Source organism: Parambassis ranga, chromosome 8 (assembly GCF_900634625.1).
Source record: "Parambassis ranga chromosome 8, fParRan2.1, whole genome shotgun sequence".
NCBI classification, from domain to species: Eukaryota; Metazoa; Chordata; class Actinopteri; family Ambassidae; genus Parambassis; species Parambassis ranga.
This window is the reverse complement of record NC_041029.1, coordinates 11249997-11273641: the sequence shown is the minus strand read 5'-3', so window position 1 is coordinate 11273641 and position 23645 is coordinate 11249997. Positions and strand designations below refer to the sequence as shown.

Sequence of the window (23645 nt, the reverse complement as noted above, 5' to 3'; positions counted from 1 at the left end):
CTCAGATTATATTCATTCTAATGTTGCATACAAGACTCTGTAAACAGTTATGAGCTGGCAGACAGATGGACAGCAGACTGTGTTGGTCATGTTTATGTGTTGGGACAAATGTCAGGCAGGCTGTACCCGAAGGCCAGGTGCCGTTTAACATTTTTCCTCAGCTGGTCAAGAGGGACACATAAGGTTACATTACAACCTGTTGTTAAATTGAAAATATGGGTCAGTGCTATATAAACGTGCGCTATTATGGATCTGTCTGTAAATAACATTGGGGAGATCTAAATTAGTCTTTAGCAAGCACAGCTGTGAGTCAAAGTAAACTGTAGGAAACATTGCTGCAGATTACTTTTATTATTTTTTAAACAAAAGTGTAGGAAATGTATAGCTTGTGATAACCTGGTAATAACACAACACAACACAAGAAGTCATTCTTGTATGCGTGTGGAAATGTCCCAGTAAGTATTGTGTTGCCAAAGGTCTGTGTTAGCAGATTAGAGCGTCGACTGTGTGCGTTTGATTAAGAATCTACAGGGCTGGGACGTTATGACAAAGACCCCACATGCCCTCAATTAACACATAGGACCAGTGAATGTATTCAGCAGGATCTGCTGCATATTTTTTTGTTTCCAGTTCATGCCGAATTTAGGTTAAGCTTCTTGCTAGGTGATTATTTTGGGGGGGAAATGTTTTGTTCTTTGTTATCAGTCAGCATAAATCATCCTGCTCCCTGCATGATTCTTATTCAGATGGAGAAGCTATTATTATACAGCAATGGCTAATCATTATATAGCAATGGATAACAAAGGATTATGTGGCTGTGCGATCCCACATATGAAGTAAGTGGTGTGTTCATTGATTCTGCTATCACATGGTTCTATGACTGATTCATGAAGAAGCACACCGGGACAACCTACAGTATATTCAAGCCAGATTCTTCTTAAGCCTTCCCAGACCACAAAGGGTAAAACAGAATTTATGGGCTGGCTTAGAGACGCTGGTGCAAGGAGGATCATGGCAGTTTGTGAAAATGTGAGCAGTCATAGCATGAGAGGAAACAAGAGATGATATTCTTTCACCTTCTTTGGGAATAAACTAATGAATTATAGAAAGTAAACAACTGATGAATTAATCATACTTGTATGCATAAAAATACCATGACAACATATTTAATGATGTCCCTCGGATACTTGGAAACTGAGGTGAACATTTTGTGTTTTTTTTTCGAGTGTTTAATACATAAAATGGTAAAGAGGGGAGTGGGTTGGAAAACCATCAAATAAATTACAGATAATTGAATGAGCAAACCAGTGAAATGCTTGATGTGTGTTTAACATCCATTATAGTGATTAAGAGTATCCATTTCAACTCAATGGAGATTTAAAATAAAAATTTAATTTTTGTAAATGCTCCTTTAACAATCAGATATATTGTAGGTACAATCAATACCTCTGTCACCACACAAACACATGTGGTTATATGTGTAAATATTACATTTTATGGATTATATTTACATTACACATGCATGCACAAGCACACAAACACACACACACCGTTTGACAAATTTTCACTGGTGGAGTGACTGGATGACATGAAAGCATGACGATGGATCTTAAACTTATCATGTAACTACACTGGACCCTGAATATAACAATGAACAACAGCACAACTGGCATTACAGAGGCCAGACAGGCTGGCTGCTGTCCTTTAAACTGTTTATAAGCTGGGGCCTATCTTATTTGAAAAAGAAGCTCACTCACATCAGCGGCCTTTCTGGGAGGCAAAGATGTTAATGACCATGTCATTAAAGTCTGGTGTTCTGATAGAGAGCATAGACAGGGTGTTTAGTCTGTCCTGTTCCATTTAACTTCGTAGAAAAGACTTAATTCGTTTTATTGTGCTGAAACACCTCCATCTCCTTCATGTTAGCGCCTGCTGTTTTTCGTCTTCTTCTTTTTACAGCTGTGTTGGGCTAAATGAAATCAGTTCAAATGACAAGTAAATCACTGGGGTGTGAAATGACACCTGTCAATCATTTACCCGGTGCCAGCCCGCTGCTGATTGGTCAGAATTGATCGGCCTGTGGGCTAAATGAAGTTAGCCCAAAATGGTCAGTAAATGGTGAGGGACAGGGAACATGATACCCGCCAATTATTTACACCCGGAAAATAAGTAAGAGCAGATTTAATGCGCTTGGGCTGCATAAAATGAACCAATTTAGAGATATCTTGTGTTATTCTTTTAACTATTTGGTGTTGTTGCCACTTTAGGTTCCACTAAACGTTAAACCACTTGCCCATTTATACCATAAGCATTGACAGTGATTGTGACTTCTGTGATATGTGGTTGCTTTATAAAAGAGACCAAACAATAGGCATTTAGGCTTTAACTTGCTGCTATTCAGTGGCTATAAAAAAAGTAACAGGTTTATAACTGATGTCTCTTTCTCCAAGTCGATTTAGTCTCACTAAAGTGCTGTTGGACAATGGCAACTGGCTGCCACTGCCGTGTGTCTCTGCTCTGTGGTTTTTCTGGCTGCTCCAAAAAAAGGGGCTCCACTCCAAACAAGCTGGCATTCCTGCTGCCCCCTTCACTCCAGGCTGTGTCCACATTTATAACACTCCCTCTGGGCCTGAGATTATATAATGTCGCCTGATGCTTCTCTCCAGTGGAGACCAGCATGCATGGGTGCACACATATACTGATGTGTACACACAAATAAATAGACTACACACAGAAATGTGACATGGGTCAAATCCACTCTGGAGAGAGAGAAAAGAACCCAGTAGGTTGCACAGAAACGGATAAGAAAAATACAAAACTAACTGTACAAAGACAATACTTCTCTGTTCTATGTAGCGCTTTGTTTCCCACTAAGCAATAATGCTAACCTAAGCTTTGAGGCTACATCTCAAACATGGACTCACCTCCTGCACATGTAGGCAAGAGTCACATTATGTGCACAATTTAACTGCACAACAACTGCTTGCGTAGAGAACAAGGTTGGTGCAATTTACCTGCAACTAGTTGTGGAGCTGAGGTGGACAAACATGTATTTAGCAAGCCAGCAATTAAAGATGGAAACCACCTGATTCAAGATGGTCATGCTGTTAATTAAGCATAACTTTATAGAGAATTATACACTTAATTCTTACTCTTGTCATTAAAAGCAAAGTATTCCTGATGTAAAGTTGGGCACTTTAACAAGTTTTGGGGGGATTGACTCACTTTTGGGGCCAACCTCTAGTGGCCCTTTTAAGAACTGCAGTTTTTGGCACCTGATCCTCAGCCTCAGAGTCCAGTGTGTTTGTTCACAGCACGGCAAACATCAGTGTACATTTCCATTTGTTCTGCATATTTTGTAGGTGTGTGCATGATTGGTGCAAGCTACAAAAAAGTTTTTTTTTGTAAAACATAATTGTAGGCTATATATAGACATTGCAGTATGCAGGCGGATGCTGGTGTAAAGGTGGGGCTTTGTGAAATGCTGATGGAAGCAGCAGCAAACAGCAGCATCGCTTTGCTCTCAGGTGGGAGGCGTTGGCAGGCACAGAGTAAGCAGATGGCTTACAGTAAATACACCTCCATCATTACAAAAGGTGTGAAGCAACAGCAGACTCAGGCTGAATGGCTAATATTACAGTGTTTCCACTACCATTGTAATGGAGGGGTGCCAAAACTCCATTGAATATGCGAAGCTAAGCTAACGGAACCCTTAAAAAAATCGAGCTCCAGGGTTTCCATGTGTCCATTTTTAACATCAGCTGGACAGGTGTTGGAAAAGAAAAACACATTCGATGTGCTATAGATGGATCTAGAGGCAGTGACTGCTTGATGTTTTTATGTGCATTCTTATCCAGTGCTTTTGCACATCTATCTGGTTACACACAAAGGCATGTGCAGTAACACACTTTCTCACCCTGCTCACCTCAAATACTCTGACTCACTCTTAGGTGCCTGTCCAGATGGTTGGACAGTGTAAGCCGAGGGAACAAAGCAGAACATTGGCTGGTCAGGGTCTGGTTAGAAGGGGTTTAGGGCCAGGGCCTCAGAGGTTAGCAGGCCAGCTAAGCGCAATGAGGTCACGCTGCCAGGGAGTGCAGCAGTACAGCGACACTGCATGTGTGCCGTGCGCATTTAGCAATGTTGTGATTCTGTTACACTCCAAAACTTGACATTTAGGAAAATAAAAATTAAATCACACTGGTGCCTATTATTCCTCAAATAATTTGAGCTGAATATCTGTTTATTTTCTTAAATATTGAGTTGAAACTAGTGATCACAATACATTGAAACGATATTGCAGCTCTTTAAACAGTCTGTCACCCTCGCTGTTAAAGGCCACCATAGCCACATGTCATCACCGGTGAAAGAGACCTTCTCTGTTACCAAAACAAGCTCAAATGCACTTACAGTTGCATAAAGGGACAAATGCATGTTGAAATGCTGAACTTCCTACAGTGCACTCGTTTCTCAACAAGTCACACTACACTATAATAATCCCGGCTGGATAGCACAGTCAAGCAGGCTGCTGTAACCTGCAGTACATTATGACTCAGTGATTGATCCCATTTCATACTGTCCACTGCTCCATCAGTCAACCTGCAGGCTGCTCGCCTCACTGCTCCAGCCAATGTCAGGGAAATAACGGATCGCTAAGCTCGGTTGTTTCGTCAGAGAAGCAGGGTTACTTACTGTACGACTAGAAAGAAAGGCACTGGTGCTGCGGTGACTAAGTGAGTGTGGCCTCCTGGCAGTAGACACCTACACATAATCGAGTAATAATAAAAACACAGTATATCTGTTTTGAAATGCCCCACTAGGTTCAATGAATTTATTTCTTATGACCGAGATTTCTCAATGCCATTCTCTATTCTGTTTGTTAGAATATGATGTCTTTTGAATAGTGAGATGTGTAATATGTGGACACACATGGAAGAAAACTATTTATTGCACACCCATAGGTGCCATCTCAAACCCACCCACACCATGAAAACAACGCTACCATTTGAATTTTGAAGGAGATTAAAATAACTATTGTGCACATAGTTAGCATCCTACTGTGAGAATTTAGAGAATATAAAATGTGAAGTAACCTGTAAACTAACTAATGTAATAGGTGTGTGACAGTCTGGAGCACCATCCACTTCTCTACCTATATGTGGAATTTCTTTGACATTTAGCCTGTACTAAGCTAGCCACTTAGGCATGTTTGAGTCACTTGCAGTCTACCTATTGTGGTATCAAGTGTGCTAGATTAACAGGAACATTTGATTGTTTGCTATTTGTAAAGAAACTGCAGCCTTGAATGTAGACGGTGTAAAACACATAAACCTTCTTCTAGAGTGAAAGGCCCATTCCTGCTCAGATTGTGCCCTTTATGTCGCCTGATGCTGGAAGCTGTCAGTGCTGACCCTATAGTCAGTTTTCCTAATCCTTACCAAGAACTTCAGCCATCAGTGGATTTACTCTTTCATTCATTGACTATCTGTCATGTCTGTCAATATGATTGACGTCATGACAAAATTGTGCTTCTTGTCAAACTCTGAAAACTCTTTAAGACAAACTCACTTTTCACGGTGCAAACACAATACGCCTACAGGGCATCGATCACCTGTCTGAAAGTGGCTGTATAATGCCTGTCAGAGATAATCTTCTCCTTTTTATTTGAGGTGGCTCATCATTGCAGCTAGCAGACAACATCTCTCCAGGCCTCCACTGCAGCACTGTGGGAAAACTGGCTACCTGGGGGCAAGTGTAGACTGCTCTTTTCTCTTTACACAATTACATTTGGTCTGACAGTCTTAAGTGCCTGTGAGAGAGCCATGAAAAAGGCAGGATTTCAGCTTGTTACTGTAGTGTGTCTGTTTTGTGATGTGCCCAATTTTCATTTATTTTTTTTTAAAACAACATTTTTTATATTTAAAACATTTAAAACTTAACGGTGGCCTTTGTACTCTACTATGGTGGTGGTGTCCCAACACAGTTGACTCTTGTGTATCCAGGCATCATGAACAATAAGATAATCCAGTCCAATGAATTATGCTGCAGCTACAAGCGGTTCTGTTTCTTCAAACGTGTTTCATTTTTCTCACACCATTGGCAGCACACTGTTCCAAGGGTCATATTTTTCAATTTGCTGTGTGAACATGGATTTATAAACACATTAGCATATGAATGTTTGAAAGAGAAAACATGTAAGGCTCTCCTTTGTCATCTTACCCCAGTAAATCCAGAGCTTCAATAAATCAATGTTGATTGTGTCAGTGCAATTTTTTAAACTCTGAAATGTGATTTAGTTGAATGGAGTACAAAGACAAGCAAGAGTCTCTGTCTTCATCACATGATTTCCCTGTAGCTTCTTTTAAGAGCGGAGGAAATTGAGAGCATGGTAACTTGATTAGCTTATAAACTGAAACTAATATGGCCACATGAACAGAAACACAAAACAAGCAATAACTATGCTCATAGCAACTTCTGGTCCACACTTTGACTGAGCTTGTTAGCTCATTTTTAGCCTTCATGACTTCATCTTGCTAATGTGATGATGATGGCAAGTCAGCTGTGGTCCCTGATTTAGCCTGTTGCACGGAAAAATAACAGCAGAAGCTGACATGGTGGCTGATAAGAAAGGCCTGCGGGGCAGAGATGCTCAGCTCGTAATGTGATTTACCCGTCAGCCCTGTTCCTTTTTTTAGTCTTGCGAGGCACATTTAATTAAAGTTTTTCCACATTCAAATTTGAGACAATTGATGAGTCGTATGTCACCACCTGAAAAAAAGTATACACGTGTTGCGTGCGCTCACATACACATTAGTGAGCTAATGAGCGATCTTCCTCATGTTGACAGCGTGATGGGATGTGGGCCGGAGCATAGCAACAGGACCTCCGGGCAGGCTGGACCGCACAAAGGCCCTCCTGTAGTTGTCTATCTTTCCCTCTGAGCTGCTGGCACATTGGCTTGTCATGTGCTCCTCTGTGACAACAAGTCTCCCGTGGCTTCTTCTTGTATAATTCACTCACTTTGTGTATTCAGCATGAATTAACAGTTTGATTGACCCAGATGATCTTTTTTTTCATGCCTTCGTGCACATCTGTGGGTTTTGCCTTCAGAGTCCAACTTTCATATGTGTTTACTGTCAGTTTTCAGTCTGGAAATGATTCACCACTGCGATTGTACGTGCCACTGTCTGTCTGCTGAAAAAGTTGATGAGTTGACAAGATGCACTTTGGCCGGCATGGAGTGTTTGCATGGAGGAGAACAGTTGGCCAGGTCTGTGATGGTGATGTAATGAGGATGTTTGCCCTGGCTGGGATAATGTGTTTTATCCTGACTGCTGCTCTGCTCACGAATGCATGTCAAAGGTTTTTTTACCCTCCTGCCCTTTGACCGAGTGGTGGAGACAGACTAGTTTTATAGGGGTTTCTAGGAGGAGACGCCACGTCACATTGGTGTGGCACAGAAATGCATATTTTGTCTTGACCCATATAATCCCAGATGTGACAGTATAGAAAAAATGGCTGCCATGTTTGTTCAGCCTTTAAAGGTGCATTGTGGTCCTTTTTTAAAAAAAATCACTGTAGGACAGCTTGCATTGTGTGTTTGACATAGCACCGGACATAAGATATGGGCTGTGCAGATTTACTTTGAGGTGTTATTTATAAATGCTGCAGGATGGGTGTGATAATGCATAGCCTGTCATGGAGCAGCTGGACTGTGGAAGAGGCAGAGGGGAGGAGGAGGAGGAGGACAGAGGAGACGCAAACTGTGGAGTCAGTTGTTTATTTTATTTTTTACTTCTATTAACCTATAGACTAATAGTAGATTTTAAAAAAATCCAGCTCTTATATAAGGTAGCATCCAAATTGTTTTTTCTTTGCTACTTTTCAAAATAAAATGTTTAAACTACAGCAACACATTTACCAAGTTAATTAACTTTCACAATTTGGCTCAGCAAATTAAAGGTCATGAGCTCAAAGAGTCATTGGGCAGTTCAGATTGGGAACAATAGGACCTTTTTTAGTTTTAATGTTGCCTGCATTTTCTTATTAGAATTATATTACTCTACAAAAAACTCACAGATAACATGCATCTGAACAGCAGTTTCAGCCTGAAAATAAAGGTTATGAATATAATTCTGTACTGTATGGCTTGACTGTCAACAGCAACTGGCTGAGACTAGAATAGATTCACACAGCTAGGTCCCATCAGTTGAAGTGATTCAATAAAAACTGATAACTGACCCTGCTGTCTGGCTAAAAGATATTTATTTCATTGTATAAACACTACAGTACATATTTGAAACAGGAAGTAGGATCCAAATAATCATGATAATACAATAATAATATTGCATATGAGCATTCTGCAACCTAACATAACAGATTTACTTTGACATCTTTTAAAGGAATAGCCAGGGATCAAGAGTGTAATGTTCAAGGTGATCGGTAATGCTTTTAAAATGAAGAGTCATGTGGACGGCTTATCGCGGTCAAAAGATCTAGCTCGCTGTTACTGAACTGTGTCGGGCTATAAATGATTAAAAATGCACCATCCATTATGAAATTGAGTATATGTCTCAACGCAATAGCTTCATCATGGGTGTTGGTGAGATGGGCCTATGGAGGAGTTCCTATTTACGTCACCAGCTGTCATAACGTGATGCTCCCGTCGCCTAGCAACCTTGACAGCTGCACTTAGAGTGTACGCACACCATACTACTCTCCATGTGCACAAGTAAGCATGCTCCTCTAACGTCAAAGTTGTAGTTGCTGTATTCTCTCAGGGGAAAAAAATGTACGACCCACCTGTCGCAAAAAAAGAGAAGGCCGTATTTGAAAGAGGCTTCAACATGTGACAGCCTGACCGGTTTGACACAATTGCTCTTCAGTTGCAGCCTTTGAAGGGCATAAACTTTGAATTGAAATAGTGAGTGGCCACAAAATCACTTTAGAACTTCCACTAACACTGTGGCTTCAAAAAAAAGGTAGTTAGGAAATTGGTCTGTAGTTACTGATGACATGTTCCAACAGTGGTTTCATTTAATTGTAGTGCTTATAAAAGCTGAAAGTTTGTGGACAGGGAGTTATTACTTATTGTTGAAACTTCCTCTGCCAAAGAGATTTGAGGTCCTAATCATTTTCACATTCACAGATGACAATGGTGCATAGAGCATTCGCTTAGCAGTGTAATGCTATGATGCATGATCCAGCCTTTCATGAGTGACATTTATTTAGATAACTATACTACTATAGATAAATACAGTAACAGAAAACCAGAGTCTCACTGCAATTTGTCTGACAATAAAAAGAAACTGAGCTGCTGGAAGGTGGAAGGAACAAATGCATCTGCTTTGGCAAAGGGGTCATTATTGGTAGTAATTAGGCAAAAACAGCAGTCTTTAAAAAACACATCGAAACTACCTGCAGCATCATGTTACAAGCTGTTTGTGTGTGCCTTTTCTGTTGTGCATTCACAGGGTGATATTGCTTTGAATGGTGGGTGGCACTTCAGTTTCCTTACAGGATGTGCTTACGTTGATGAATGGCAGTTTTTCCTCAGAGGAAAGAGTGGGTGACACAAGTTTGTGTTTCATTTCAAAGCCAGCGAACTTACATATTCTAAGATCCCAAAACTTAAAAAAAAAAAAAGGCTTTAAAACACCACGATGATGCTGTGCTGTGCTTGTGTTGAGCTAAAACGTCAATTATAATGAAGGATTGTTCCAAAGTGGTTCATCGGAACGCCTGTTGTTGTCTCTGTTGTTCTTCACACACATACACACACACACAATGAACTTTTCTCTATAAAGTCTGAACAAGCCACTAATGGTTTAACTGAAAAAAATCTCTGCCAACTCCTTATGTATAAAGGGACTCCTCCACCGGGAAGCTTTCCTCTCCTGTTGTGCTCTAGGGATTTATTTGACAATGTGATTTGTACTCTTTGTGTTGATACTGGAAATCTTTGTCATTCTACAGTTCTGAGTACTGCTTGACCTTAAAGTGTTCTGGGATTGTTTAAAGATATGATTTGATTGCTGTTGTCCGCCCAGCTCCAAATCCAAATTGCAGCAAAACAGCAGTGCATGGATAGAGCTGGCATGTGCAGCACAGACCTGTGCCTCCACTGGTCCTTGCCCTCCTTTTTGGTGTTAGCCTCCATTAGCCTGTTGCCTTCAGTTCTCAGGCCTTGGGGTTGCTATTTATTATAAAGAAGAAATAGCTCTTTCGACTCCTCTTCTTCACCTCAGGTGGTAGAGTGGTTGTACTGTAAGGTTGCAGGTTTGATCCCCAGCTGTGGTTGTATGCCAATGTATCCCTGACACTCATCCAAAAGTTGCATAAATGGCATGATTGTATGCACAAAAACAGGGGTCTAAGAACATTTCAACTCATTTGAGTATTGCCGAAAGTAAGATGAAGGCTCCATGTACACAGTCATTCATTTATTTTTTGCTCTTCCTCTATGTGGAAAGCCCTTCACAGCTGGCCTAATCCAGCCATTCTCAGCTCATAAATATGCCACAATTCTGCACAGTCGGTGTAAAAGAAAACCATCTTGCATCTTTGCCAGTGTTGTTATGCAAAATGCTGGAAGTCTAAAGGGCCATATTTATTTACAACTGTAATTCATCAGAGTGAAACAGGTGTGTGGTGTTACCATGGTGTTGGATTGGGTTAGCTGCAGCATTGGGTGTTTTTTGTGTGTGTGTCAGAGAGAGAGAGAGAGAGAGAGGGAGGGAAAGGAAAAATCTATTGGCAGAGCAGTTTGCCGTAAATTCAAATTGGACCACAAAAAAGTATGGAAGAGTCTGAGGATGACTTTGGAGAGGGAGCCAAGGTCGTTCTCCTATCTGGAAAAAAATGGCCATAGAGATAAAAGAGGAAGACAAGTGATGATCTTCAAAGGATGAGCCAAGATAACAGTCAAGCAATGTGGTTGTGTGTGTGTGCTTCTGTGTGTGTGCGCGCCTGCATTATGCTCTTAAACACAGGGACATAACGAAAACAAGTGCAAGGTAAGACAGAAAAACCAACCTCAGACCCTGAGAGCTAAACCATTACTTTAAGAGCAATGTTTATTTGTTATGTGCCCCATCCTCGTAGTCTAAGAGACTTTTCTGTGTGAGTCATCCAGCTGCAACAAGACTCTCATTTAGCGCCGCTGTGTCTTGAAAGCTGAGCCAATGGTGCTTCTGTTATGGGAAGAGAAACACATTAGTGAGCATTAATACAAGGACCACAGTCAACACCTATAACTGCTTCACTAAAGCACTCCACTTAGAGTGAAACTGCACACTCCCTGTACAGTACCATTTGATAATTAGTCATTGTAAGCAAGCTGTATTTGTTAGTGACTAATTATGATTGTTTTCTCCCATAAATGCGATTTTTTGTTTGTTCAGTTAGTGTTTATGGCAAAACCATCCTTTGTATGTGGTCAGGGATGCCTTCTTCAATTTATTGTTGGAATGAAGAGAGTAAAGAAAGGGTCAGTGTCCAGTTAGCAATATTTCTTGTGCTGCCATGCAAAGCCCTTAGGGTTTTAAAAATCTCACAAATTTTGAGAAGTACACTAGTGTCATTCCTGCACAACACTGCCAGCTTTAGGTGTGAGGAGATTAAACTGTAATGATATTTCTTATCAAGGTTTAAGCTGTCTAATGGAGCTCTAACTACCACACTGAAAAGGTCGAATAATGCTGCAAATGCCATTGCACTTCATTTTCCATAGTACGAGAGGTAAAAACAACATACACTGCTATTTTTACTGCAGCTAATATGAAGCAATGACTAATGACTGAGCTTCCAAACATTTTGTCACTAAAATATTTTTTTAATAATATCATGTACTGCTTACTCTTGTTAGTGGTAAGTGTAACGTTACATCTCTCAGAATCACTGACATGTGAGCACCACAGCTCTCCTCTCCAGTCTGCCACATACAGACTCTCTCAGGATCCAACAAAACCAGTCATAAAACATCACAATGAACTGTTGGCATTCAGAAGCATTTTTTAGCACTGATTCAATTTTAGCAGCTCAGTTTCTACATGGTCTCATTGGCCATATTCTCTTTCATGGTTAATGCAGATTAACCCTTTATGTCCTGTTAGAGGCAACGACTGGGAATCCAAACCAAAAGCTGACAGTTAGGAAAGCAGTTCTTTAGTCCTCCTGTCAAACACTGTGATGATATAGTGGGTTGATAATGGCTTCAGTAGATGGGCAGCTGTGCAGCATAAGGAGACCACAGAGGTCAAGTCTCAGGGTGTGTTTTATACCTTATGTCACGGCCTCGGTGAAGTCTAGATTAATTGCTTTCATGAAATGGTTTAGGTCTTGTGTAGCTCTTCTGCTTCAAGTAAAATCAACCTTTTTAGGCCAGAGAATAGCAAACAGACACATCCAGACAGGAAAATAACGATGCTCACATATTTGTCTGGAGATTCCTGCCAGCATGTGGGCTCCTGATGTTCTGTCTCTTGAAGGTCCAGCCAGGAATGAGCGCCGTCTCAATAAGCCCAACTTCAGAGTATCTGTGTCTCACAATTTTGCTAGAAATAAAAAAAAATGTCTTTCTGACAGATAGATTCTGAGAAAAAGGGGTTTTATATGTCCAGAAGTCAAGACAAGCTGGGGTTTGACAGCTGTGGCCGGTGATGTTGTTTTGGTGTTGTCTTTCTGTTTGTTCCATACTCGTGGACATATTATCTCAGAGGAGTTCTTAAGTTATGATTTAATGGATCATCTTTCCTGTGCAGCAGCAACAACATTTTTGATTTATTGGTTTTAATAAACTTTACTTTTTTCATTCCAAGAGCTTTCTGGTCACATCTCTAACATCTTTGTGGGTTCTGTTTTTTGCCCACAAATGTCTTTTTAATTGCAGCAGCTTCATGATATCATGTAGAGAGCCTGTGTACTCATCAGCAATCTTTCTACGTTATGTTATTATGTTGATAGCTGGGATGAAGACAAATCTGTTCAGTGGACTTTCCTTTTCACCCCTCTCTCAAACTTCAAGCTTTTTGTTAATGCTTCAGTCCTTATAAAAAAAAAGGTAGCTTCCTCAGAAGCACCCATGGTTGACTCACTTCCTCCTTTTAGTCTGTCACTCTCTGTCTCTTTCTTTCTGACTGTCTCTCTCTGTCTGTCTCTCTCTTTCAGGTTTGTGGTGCTCCTCTTTACAGTTTCCTGCTGTTACATGGTGACACAGCGCTGAAGGTAAGGTGGATTTTATTGATTGTTTTTTTAACATGAGCTTAGTGATAAAATAACATGCTGTATCCAGTGCTGAGAGTTTCTTGGACGCAGAGGGAAAAGGACAGAGACAGAGCTGCTTGTTAGTCATGGTGTGTCTCAGGTTCATGTCAGGATGTGTAGATGTTGTGATCAGGTTGAAACAGCTGCTGGGAATTATGTCACTTCCCTCTTGGATTTGAGAATGGAGCTGCTAATGGTGGACAAACAGCACTAGGAGAGGTTCACCTTAAAGGGCATGCTGTAGTTAACAGCAGTACAACAAATACTGCTGTACATGCTTTTTTGTGTGTTTGTGTAATACAGGATGGTGCAGAAGCAAAGTCCTACACCCAACCCTCTGTCACAGAGGTGCAAGAGAAGTTTTGTGCTCTTCCTGTTTGGTTCTTCATCCAATCAGCTGATAGTTTCAGCATGCTGCTGATTCCCTCACAGATAAAAGGTCTAGGCCACTCATTTGAAAAGTACTTAATTGTGTTGTGAAAATATTGTCACTTCTTTTTTTTAATGCCAAACCAGTCTTTACAAAGAAAATTTGCGAATTTGTGAAGTGCCACATCACTGCCGCGGGTATAATATCAGCCAGCCAGTCATACTGTATTTACGTATTAAATCATGAAACTGCAAATACTCATCACACATTGTGTCAAGCATTTCTGTTGTTGCTTTTCTTTCTTCAGGAAGTAGAAATTCCAGATTTGAAGGGGCCATTGTTTTAAACAGGCTGTTTATCAGCCTTCCTTATTTCAGGTTATATTATAACCTATTATAACTGAAACAGGTGCCAGGTACAGTAGCTAACGCACACCTGGGCGGTTAATCTTAGCTTGCTAGTGTTATCGCTATTGTCACTGTCAGTTCAAAAATTATACAAATACTCAAACAGTGTAACAAAAAGCTGATTTGATGGAGCAATATACATGACAACCAAAACATATAGTAAATTGGTGCTTAGGCTCTCATGTATCTGCCAACTGCAGTTCATTTAAAAGACACAGGCATCACTTAAGCTATGATACACAAAAGAAAAGATTTATTGGAAACGTATAGTTACAAACCCCCCTAAAACCAGCTACCAATTGGAGTTGGTGTGATATTAGTTTGCAGCTTACTGAAGCCATCTGTCAGGATTTATGGAAAACTCCATGTAAATCAGGGCAGCTCAGGACCCTTCAGCACTCTAAGGATGAATGTGTTCTGAATGCTGTGCTGTAGTCTCCAGTGGATAAAAACAAGCTGGAAAGTCAAGGGTTGAGGGTCGAGAAGCACTGAGAGCAATATGAGCACAGGAGCATTAGGCTGACAGGATTACTGTCTGCAGACTGCTTAAAGGTAGGGTAGGAGATTTTGAAAACTCAGTGAGAGTCAGCCAAATTTCGAAAGTAAACACACGCCCCTTTCTCTCAGAGTTCACCCCAAAGCCACGCCTACCAATCACATGGACGCGCATTACCTGAAGACGAGCTGCAGTCTGTGACTTCGGCCATCATGCTTGACCTCTCTGGTGCGCACAGAACAGGAAGAGAGTGACAACCAGCCAATACTCCGCGCAGGGTCCACCCGGAGGATTGGCTGATGTTTTTAGCATTTTATAGCTTCCACACATGATTACCGGTAATATTCTTTGTTTTAATGTGAAACTGCCGATTTAATTGATTGCTACCGGAATGTAAAGAGAAGTTACACTAATTTAACAAAAAGTGCATCAGAATGAAATCTCCTACCCTATCTTTAAAGAAATGGAATTATGTTTCTGAGCTAATTTCACTTAGCTCCAGACAAGGTGAACATGCACGCAATAGTTGTGAGAGGTCTTAACAGGGCAGAATAAGGTCTAAGGTTAAATTGGTTGAAAAAAAAGTAAACTTCTCTTCTTATGTGGGCATTATACACCAGAAGTATCAATGAGGAAATGAGAGAATGAAAGAGAAAGAAAGATGGAGTGTTAGAGCAGCCACTTCCCTGTCTGCTTTATTGTTCTGTATGTTCAAGATGTTATGTTTGTGTCAATTGCATACACACTTTCAAACAGAACCACCAACACCACAAGCACCTACAAATACACCCATGCAAACACGCAAACACTCACACAACGACACCACACACTTCCTGCAAACCCATATTTGTCAGTCTTTTACTGACACTGACTGTGCCACTTTTGAGAAAGCATGAGTGGGAGTGTTGACTGGAAACAAGTAGCAGTGACCCAACACAAAGCCCTCTCAACTGACACTCAATGTGGAGCTGTTGGCTACAGTGCCCCAGTGCTGCAGAGTCCTTAACAGATACAGAGCAAAGAGATGAGCAGCTCTATCACTTTAACATTAAGAAAAAGCATAAACATCTGTATACTGTGCATTTAGTAAGCTTGTTGTGGTTTGTCAAGTTTGGATTATAGTCACAGCACGATTTGATCTTCTTAATATGTTTAAAAGGACAGTAGTAGAGAAGATAATTTGTTTGTTATGTTGTCATCCAGTCAGTGTTGATAGTAATCGGAGTCATTTGAAGCGCTCGGCTCAGAGGATGCAACATCATGCAAATGACTGATGAATTGTTTAGAGAAACAAGACAAGAAAAGACAAACACCTTACTCACTCAGTCAACAGCCGTCCTCTTCGTTCTGCTGGTCTTAGCTGTAGAATCCTTAACAGCATCCAATAGAAACAACTTACATTTAAATTCATATCAGGAGAATGACTCCAGCAGCAGCAGCACAGTGTCTGGATGGTCCCCATCAGCCGTATCACCCAGCCTCGCCCTTTCTCTGTTCTCCGCCTGAGTCGACCCATACACTATAATGAACATCTTAGCTAACAGCATCTCTGCATGTTCAAAGATGGCATTTTTTTGTAGTTACAAATATGTGCTGGACTTTGAGCAGGATCTACATCACGCCCCATGGCTTTCCAGTAAAACAGCTTGTTGTTCTTCCTGGAACCTTTACCAGTGATGTTACTTGTTCCTGGAAGGACTACAAGCCAAACAAATCACACTAATCAAACCATAAAAATGCATCTTCTATATATATTTTTTACATTTTTGTAACAACTACATTAGCTGACATTCCTGCCAAGTCATGGTTGCTAAGCGGATTTCTGCACTTATTGTTTAGCGTGGGTTGAGCAAATGAAAGTGAAAGTTTCAGAGTGATTTAGAATGATGTGTGACGTTTACATGATCTCTTCTCTCATCGTTGCCCCCCCCCCCCTTCAGCAGCTTCAGGGTGTTGAAGATGGCAGTGTGGATCCAGGCCCAGCAGCTTCAGGGAGATGCTCTGCACCAGATGCAGTCACTGTATGGTCAGCACTTCCCCATCGAGGTGCGACATTATCTGTCCCAGTGGATCGAGGGCCAGCTCTGGTGAGTTTCAGCAGCACGAACACAAACAGTGTGTGTTATACCCATATACATGCCTGAATAAATGTTTGTGTTGTATGTTTATCCATCAAAATGTACTTGGACACTTTTTTAACCCAACGGTGTGTGTTCTGCTAACATGGTTAAACAAATGTTTGTGTTGTATGTTTATCCATGAGATTATATTTGGACGGCTCCTTTTTTTAACTTCCTGTTAGAGGTTATCCAACCTTGAGTGTGTATATATGCACTTCTATAATTGTTTTAAGAGTTGGGCATGTGTGTGGTGTGTGTGTGTCTGTGTGTTTATCAGGGATGCCATAGACCTGGAGAATCCACAGGAGGAGTTCAAGGCCAAACGCCTGCTGGACAGTCTGATACAGGAGCTGCAGAACAAGGCTGAACATCAGGTCGGAGAGGATGGATTTCTACTTAAAATCAAACTGGGACACTATGCCAGCCAGCTCAAGGTGAGTTTTCTGAGAGCAGGATGATTGTTTCAAATGTCAACACATAAATATAAAGGCAACGCAAATGTAGCTAGCTCAGATCTAGATTTTTCCCGTGGTTAAAATGAAAAGAGAAATATTCCAAGTCTCAAGCTTGCTGTTTTTATCAAAACATTGTAATTGTTTACAGTGTGGTGTGTAAGTCACAGCAGTTCAGCTCCAGTGCCTGCCCTGCTGTAGTTCTTAGAAAGAGCACACGCTGCACAAAATGTTTTTAGAACAGGTTGTATCCACCATGAGGAAAACAAGAGTACAGCCTCTCACAAGTAAGGGCCCTGGTAGCCGGCCAACACCGCTATTTATGATGCTCCCAGATCTGTTCTGCTGTTTGTCTTCTCTTCCCTCCAACCCCCACCCTGCTCTGTGGAGCTGGCTGTGAAAAAATCAAACTGCAATCCCAAATTCCTACCACACTGTTTTTGTGGCTGAGTGTGATATGTTCAATGTGTCATGCATTCTTTTGATATTTTTCTGATCTTTCCTTCACAAGTCAGTGAAGTGTACTGTCTCTATGATGTGTAATACGTCCTCATAAACCTCAATGAATACACTGTTTTTTAAACTATTACTCTACTCATAAGCATAAAGACAAAATATCACATAAACCACCTAACTGTGTGTATGCTAATGAGCCAGGAATTGTGACATGCTGGGTCTCATTAGGCTAATGAGTTTTAGTGTGTCTGCCACGCTGGCTCCAGGACTTAGCGAGCTTTCTTTGATGCAGCTAAATTGGTGAGGCCTGTGTGCGGCTGCCCCTCCGCTCGTCAGGGGCTAACAGGCGTTGACGCAGCTCATGCTCTCCTCATCTTTCAGAGCACGTATGACCGATGTCCTCTGGAGCTGGTCCGATGCATCAAACACATCCTCTACACGGAGCAGAGGCTCGTCAGAGAGGCTACCAATGTAAGTAAGAAGCACAAATTTACACATGCAAGCTGTCACCTGCATACACACCTGTGGTTAACCATGAATTATTCATATCACAAGCCTGGGAAATACAAATTGCATAATGGTGGCTCATTCACAGATTGTGTAATTTTATTTATTATAAATGTGTGTTGTTAGTGCAAACCTTTTGCATTTATACATCATAACGCTCTGATGTGGGAAGTCAACAAATATTTCACAGTGAATATTGTGCACTGAGTTATAAAACCCTAAAGCCAGCAGTGCGTAAAACATTTGCAGCTCCTGGGGTGCATTGATTTCCAGTCAAACCAAACCTTTTTATATAACACAATGCATGTTTACATGTCATCTTAAGAACATGCACTGAAACTTGGACTGAACTATTGAGCAACACTCAGAAAGTCCAGTCTGCCTGAGTTTGTTGCATACCTTCCTCCTCTGTTTGCTTGTGACCACCAAGGATTTTACAGTCAAATGCAACTTTGTGTCATTCCTCCTGTATCTCATCTATCAATTCACCAGCAGGCCAGCTGTTTCCCCTAACAGCTGTCGTAAACAACCTAGTGACAGACATTTTCACCCCCCTATCCTAGGAAAATACACATTCCTGAAAACCACTCTAGCTCTCTTTACCCATTGTGTCAAGGCTTTCAGAGTGTATTGTGCATGCAACGTAAGTATGTGTACGTGGGCCATGTAGTGATCACCAATGGTGGCCAAGCAAAATGAGAATTAAAAGAATAGAACCTGGCAGCATCTTTCTGCTGAATCACAAGGATCACAAGGTGACTCAATAAATCAAAATCTCTACACCCGGTCCACGAGTGTGCATCATGTATAGAAGTTTTCTAAGTATAAAAAAATAAACTGTTGTTGTTTCCTAATGATTTTCTGAATGATCATCCAGCACACTGTTGCCAAAAGTCTGACAGCCACTAATCAATGTCTAAAGGTGACCGTGAGACAATAAATGAACCTAAATGACCATTTCTTCCATCGCTTTTCCTTCCTGACAGTCAAGCTCTCCAGTGGGTGGGATGATGGACAGCATGAGTCAGAAATACCAACAGATCAACCAGGCTTTTGAAGAGCTTCGCCTGTTGACCCAGGACACTGAGAATGACCTGCGCAAGCTCCAACACAACCAGGAGTACTTCATCATCCAGTACCAGGAGAGCCTCCGCATCCAGGGTGAGACCCCGAGGACCTGCATCTTTTTACTGCTGAAGAATTCATGAGTTGGGTCAATAGAATGTGAGATGGAAGTGATATAGCCTTAAAAGCACTGAGCCATGACTTCAAATCAAAGGTCGTGTAGTAGTAGTAGTTTTACGTCCAGCTCTGTTAAACTAGGCTGTTTAAATGGTTTGCTGAGTCATGCAGATCAGAAATCTGAAAAAAACACTTGCATAATTCCAAAAAAAACATGTATTAACATCTATGGTGTGTGAGGCTCTCCTGTGTAAATCATTATACCTCTGGGAGAGGATAATACATGCTGTTTGTCTGCAGGTTAAAATGTTTATCTCCTCTCTTGCCCTCCCTCAGTCTCTTAACTTGTCCCCACCCCTCCCCAGCTCAGCTGACCAGCCTGGCCACGCTGCCCCCTGCTGACCGCCAGCTACGGGAGCCCGCCCTGCTCAGCAAGAGAGCCACAGTGGAAGCATGGCTGACCAGAGAGGCCAACACACTACAGAAATACAGACTGGTGAGACAGACACAGTAGACTGCATTTAAAAAAAAAATTTGGTTTCCTCAAAGAAAAAATGAAACACTTGGTTGTGTTTGTGTGCAGGACCTGGCAGAGAAGCACCAGAAAACACTGCAGTTGTTGAGGAAGCAGCAGACGATCATTTTGGACGATGAGCTGATCCAGTGGAAGAGACGGCAACAGCTGGCAGGCAACGGGGGCCCACCGGAGGGAGGCCTGGACATCCTCCAGTCCTGGTGAGCTCTTCCTCCACCTCCCACCAAGATCACAGCTACTGGACGCCCACGCAAAGCTAAGGGTCACAGACTTACAAGCTAGTAATGGACTACCACTGGGGTTGTTTCTACATTTGATTGAGTCCTTATAAGAGAAACAGAGACATATATCACTTATTGGCTCCAGATGTTCTCTATCTTCTTTTTTAGGTGCAACAAAAAAAAACCCTTAGCTAAAACTTTTTTCTTAAACTGTCCTGTTGTTTTTTTTATCAGGTGTGAAAAACTGGCAGAAACTATTTGGCAAAACCGGCAACAGATTCGGAGGGCTGAGCACCTCAGACAACAGCTGCCTATCCCCGGACCTATCGAAGAGCTCCTCAACGAACTCAACAGCACTATCACAGATATCATCTCAGCCTTGGTCACCAGGTGTGTGTGTGTGTGTGTGTGTGTGTCTTACTCGATGCTAATAAATCTTTGGCCCTTTTATGTAAGCAGGCCTTACTTACACAACCTTACTTGGTTTTGTGGTCCATAGAGTGCGAGTTAATATGTCTTCCAGGCATTCAGATTTATCAACCTAACGATCTAGTCCACATAAGGAAGCCTTTGTTCTTTTATTGTGTGAGTAATAATCTACTTACATCAGAACACTTTAGAGTGTAAAAGCTACTGTGTAGTGCAGGACTGTACAAAGGAATGAATCAATGCCAAAAACAAGTTCACACTGATGCGTTTGACATTAAAGCCTAATGAGGTTTCAAAGATGACGCTGAAGGTAATCATACCAATAAATAAATCTATCAACTGCAAGGGCAAACACCACATACAGTTACATCAGTGGGTCTGGACATCCCTGTGCTTGTGTCCAAAAATAGTTGCAAGAATTTAGAGGAATTTCCATACTTCAAAGACAATCATCCATTATTTAGGTAGATTAAGAGCTTTTTTTTAATGGTAGAGTTCAAAGACAGCAATCTATTATTAACATAGAGTTAAGAGCATACCAATACTAACATGTGTCAGCTAAGTTGTTTTGAGAAACATCAGCTCTGAGATATGATGCTGGACTGCATTACTCTCAGTTGCTCTACTGTAGCCAAAGTATAGCAAACAAGTGGCTATGTTAGCTTAGCTAACATGCCAACAGTATGACTCTTTCTACCAAAAAGAGAGACTGATACTTTATGCTTGATTTGAAACATTCAATGTTAGCATGGTAACAGCAACTTCAGTAAAGCTTCTATTACAGGAACTGTTTGAGTTGTGAGTCATTGCATCTGTTTTAGGGCTGAACCTCATGCTGAGTCAAAACACCAAGTCCCCCAGGTCAACTAACTAACTGGAATAACATTTCACACATTACATCACTGAGCTGTCATTCACACCCACCAACAGAGAATTAGAAGGAAATGAAACGCATCACCGCTGACTGTAAACGTGTCCAGAGGCAACACTGAATGCACCTAAAGACATCTGCAGAGACAGACAGCATGCAGTGCACAAGAGCATTAAGGGAAAAAAAGGACACATGCAACTTGTTTCAGTCTGCCAGGGCCTGTAAGCCCTGCAGCATCTCTCAGATAGAAGTAGGTTTTTTTTTTCGATAGCACCCACTCCAGCTTTCCTGGAAGATTGTCCCTGCAGGGAGACGCAACGCAAAGAGAAGTCATGTTATTGTCACAGTAATTTCTGTTTGCCCACAGACGAGCCTGTGACCAGACAATAATGCACTCCCATCACGTACACGGTACAAACACAGGCCATCTCTTCTCAACAACGTCCTCTTTATGTTTTTTCGGAAGCCCCCCCTGGAGGTTTCATGCTGGGAATGGGAGAATGTTGTCTTCTCATCGCCACTTAGTTCAGCTACAGAACAGAGGCCTTGAAGGTTCATACCAGCATTCTGACTGTGGATTAATCATTAGGCTGCTGTCTCACTTCTTGTTTTGTTTTTTTTGTGTAAATCAGAATACAGTTAAACTCCAAAGCAGCCCAACAGTAATTGTTAACCTTGCTGGTTTACCAAACAGTAATTACTAACATGACCTTCCAGTAATGTGCATGGTTACAATTAAGGTCATTTCAGAAGGCAATATATTCCAACTTTCAGATCAGTAGACCTTAAAGGAAATATTTCCATTCCTCTTCTTCAGCCTCAATAGAGGCTAATGATTTATTTGCTACTATTACTATTTACTACTCTAATTACACAATTTAATTGCTCCAGTATAGTGCATAGAGTTCACAATGCACAGCCAGTAACAGTGTTTAGTGACTGGTTAAAAAGGATGGACGTCCTTCCGTGACCCGGGTATTGAAGAACGTTCTTCAGCACAGGAGCCTGACACTTGGTTGGTCTGAATATTTTCAGTGAAGATAAAAACAAAATGAACCACTTCACGCTGAAATGCAAAACAACATTTCACCTGACATAATAAAAAAAACATGTGCAAGTTATTTTTTTTTCTTTTTTATTTCTCATACTATAATTTTAATAATTAGATATTTTTATTTATAAAAAAAAAGTCTATTTATGTGTCCCTGGTTGGTAATGTGTCATGATCATGTCACTACCCCATATTTTGATGAAAGCTTGTATCTGCGTCCATTTATTCCTGAAAATATTCTATTTTGGATACATGTCTTAAAGCATTGATCAAATCCTACTGTGTGTGCTAACAGGCTTGCTTATTATCTGACACATTGCCGCCTAATGTAATGCATGCGTTAAGTGAGATAACTCATCCACTGGGAATTGTTGTGTAATTTGCTTAATTAATGTTCCTCATGTCTTGTCTCGACAGCACCTTCATCATTGAGAAACAGCCTCCCCAGGTGCTAAAGACCCAAACCAAGTTCGCCGCTACCGTGCGCCTTCTAGTTGGCGGCAAGTTAAACGTGCACATGAACCCCCCGCAGGTGAAAGCCACCATCATCAGTGAGCAGCAAGCCAAGGCCCTGCTGAAAAACGAGAACACAAGGAAGTAAGTGTAGCACTCTTACGCTACGGCGTAGCAGCAGGACGTCGCAGATGTGTGTTTTTTTGTATGCACATTTCTCAGTATTCCAACTTCCCTCAGACGGGACGCTGCAGTAAGCTCCCATGGCGCCATAAAGAGAAGGACTTTGAGTTTCCTACAGGGATGACAGGATCCCAGGATGAACCCTGGTCTAGTGTGTTTCCAGACCTCACCACAGAGACATGGCTGGAACTTAAACAATGCCTCAGAGGAATCTATGGTGTGGGTACAGAATCCACATTTAGCCTGTTCCGCAGCCCCGTTCAACATTCCTCCTGACTCACAGAAACCTTCCAAGACTCTAGGTCAGCCAGGCAGCTAGTGGGAATGCCGGTGAGCTATTTGACAGCTCGGCTGTCATATGCTCCATTTTATTTGAACCGGCTCGCCCAGAGACATCTGCTTAGTGTTTCCGGTGTAGACGTTATAGAAAAATGAAAAGGAGTCTGTACCTGCAGCCCGCTCAGAGCACAGTTGGGATTCAAAAAAAGAATATAATTGTCTGCACTCAAGCGTGTTGCAGAGCTAATTGACTCCCTCCTTGATTGTTCTTTCTCCTTCAGTGACAGCAGTGGGGAGATTCTTAACAATAACTGTGTGATGGAGTACCACCAGACTACAGGCACTCTCAGTGCACACTTCAGGAACATGG

The 23645-nt window shown here is 41.5% G+C and overlaps 1 protein-coding gene across 2 annotated transcripts in view; it reads left to right on the top strand.

Moving 5' to 3' along the window:
- Positions 1-23645, top strand: part of stat5a (signal transducer and activator of transcription 5a) — a 42845-nt gene that overhangs the window by 13761 nt on the left and 5439 nt on the right. The window contains exons 2-11 of one of the 2 annotated variants that reach the window (XM_028411485.1): positions 13168-13224; positions 16480-16623; positions 16934-17090; positions 17946-18035; positions 19058-19232; positions 19619-19749; positions 19837-19988; positions 20244-20399; positions 22778-22957; positions 23557-23644. In XM_028411485.1, the coding sequence (XP_028267286.1) occupies positions 16496-16623; positions 16934-17090; positions 17946-18035; positions 19058-19232; positions 19619-19749; positions 19837-19988; positions 20244-20399; positions 22778-22957; positions 23557-23644 (1257 nt within the window). In that variant the 5' untranslated portion in view covers positions 13168-13224; positions 16480-16495. Of the gene's footprint in view, positions 1-13167; positions 13225-16476; positions 16624-16933; positions 17091-17945; positions 18036-19057; positions 19233-19618; positions 19750-19836; positions 19989-20243; positions 20400-22777; positions 22958-23556; position 23645 lie in introns of both variants that reach the window. The other variant, XM_028411484.1, reaches the window with a different exon arrangement.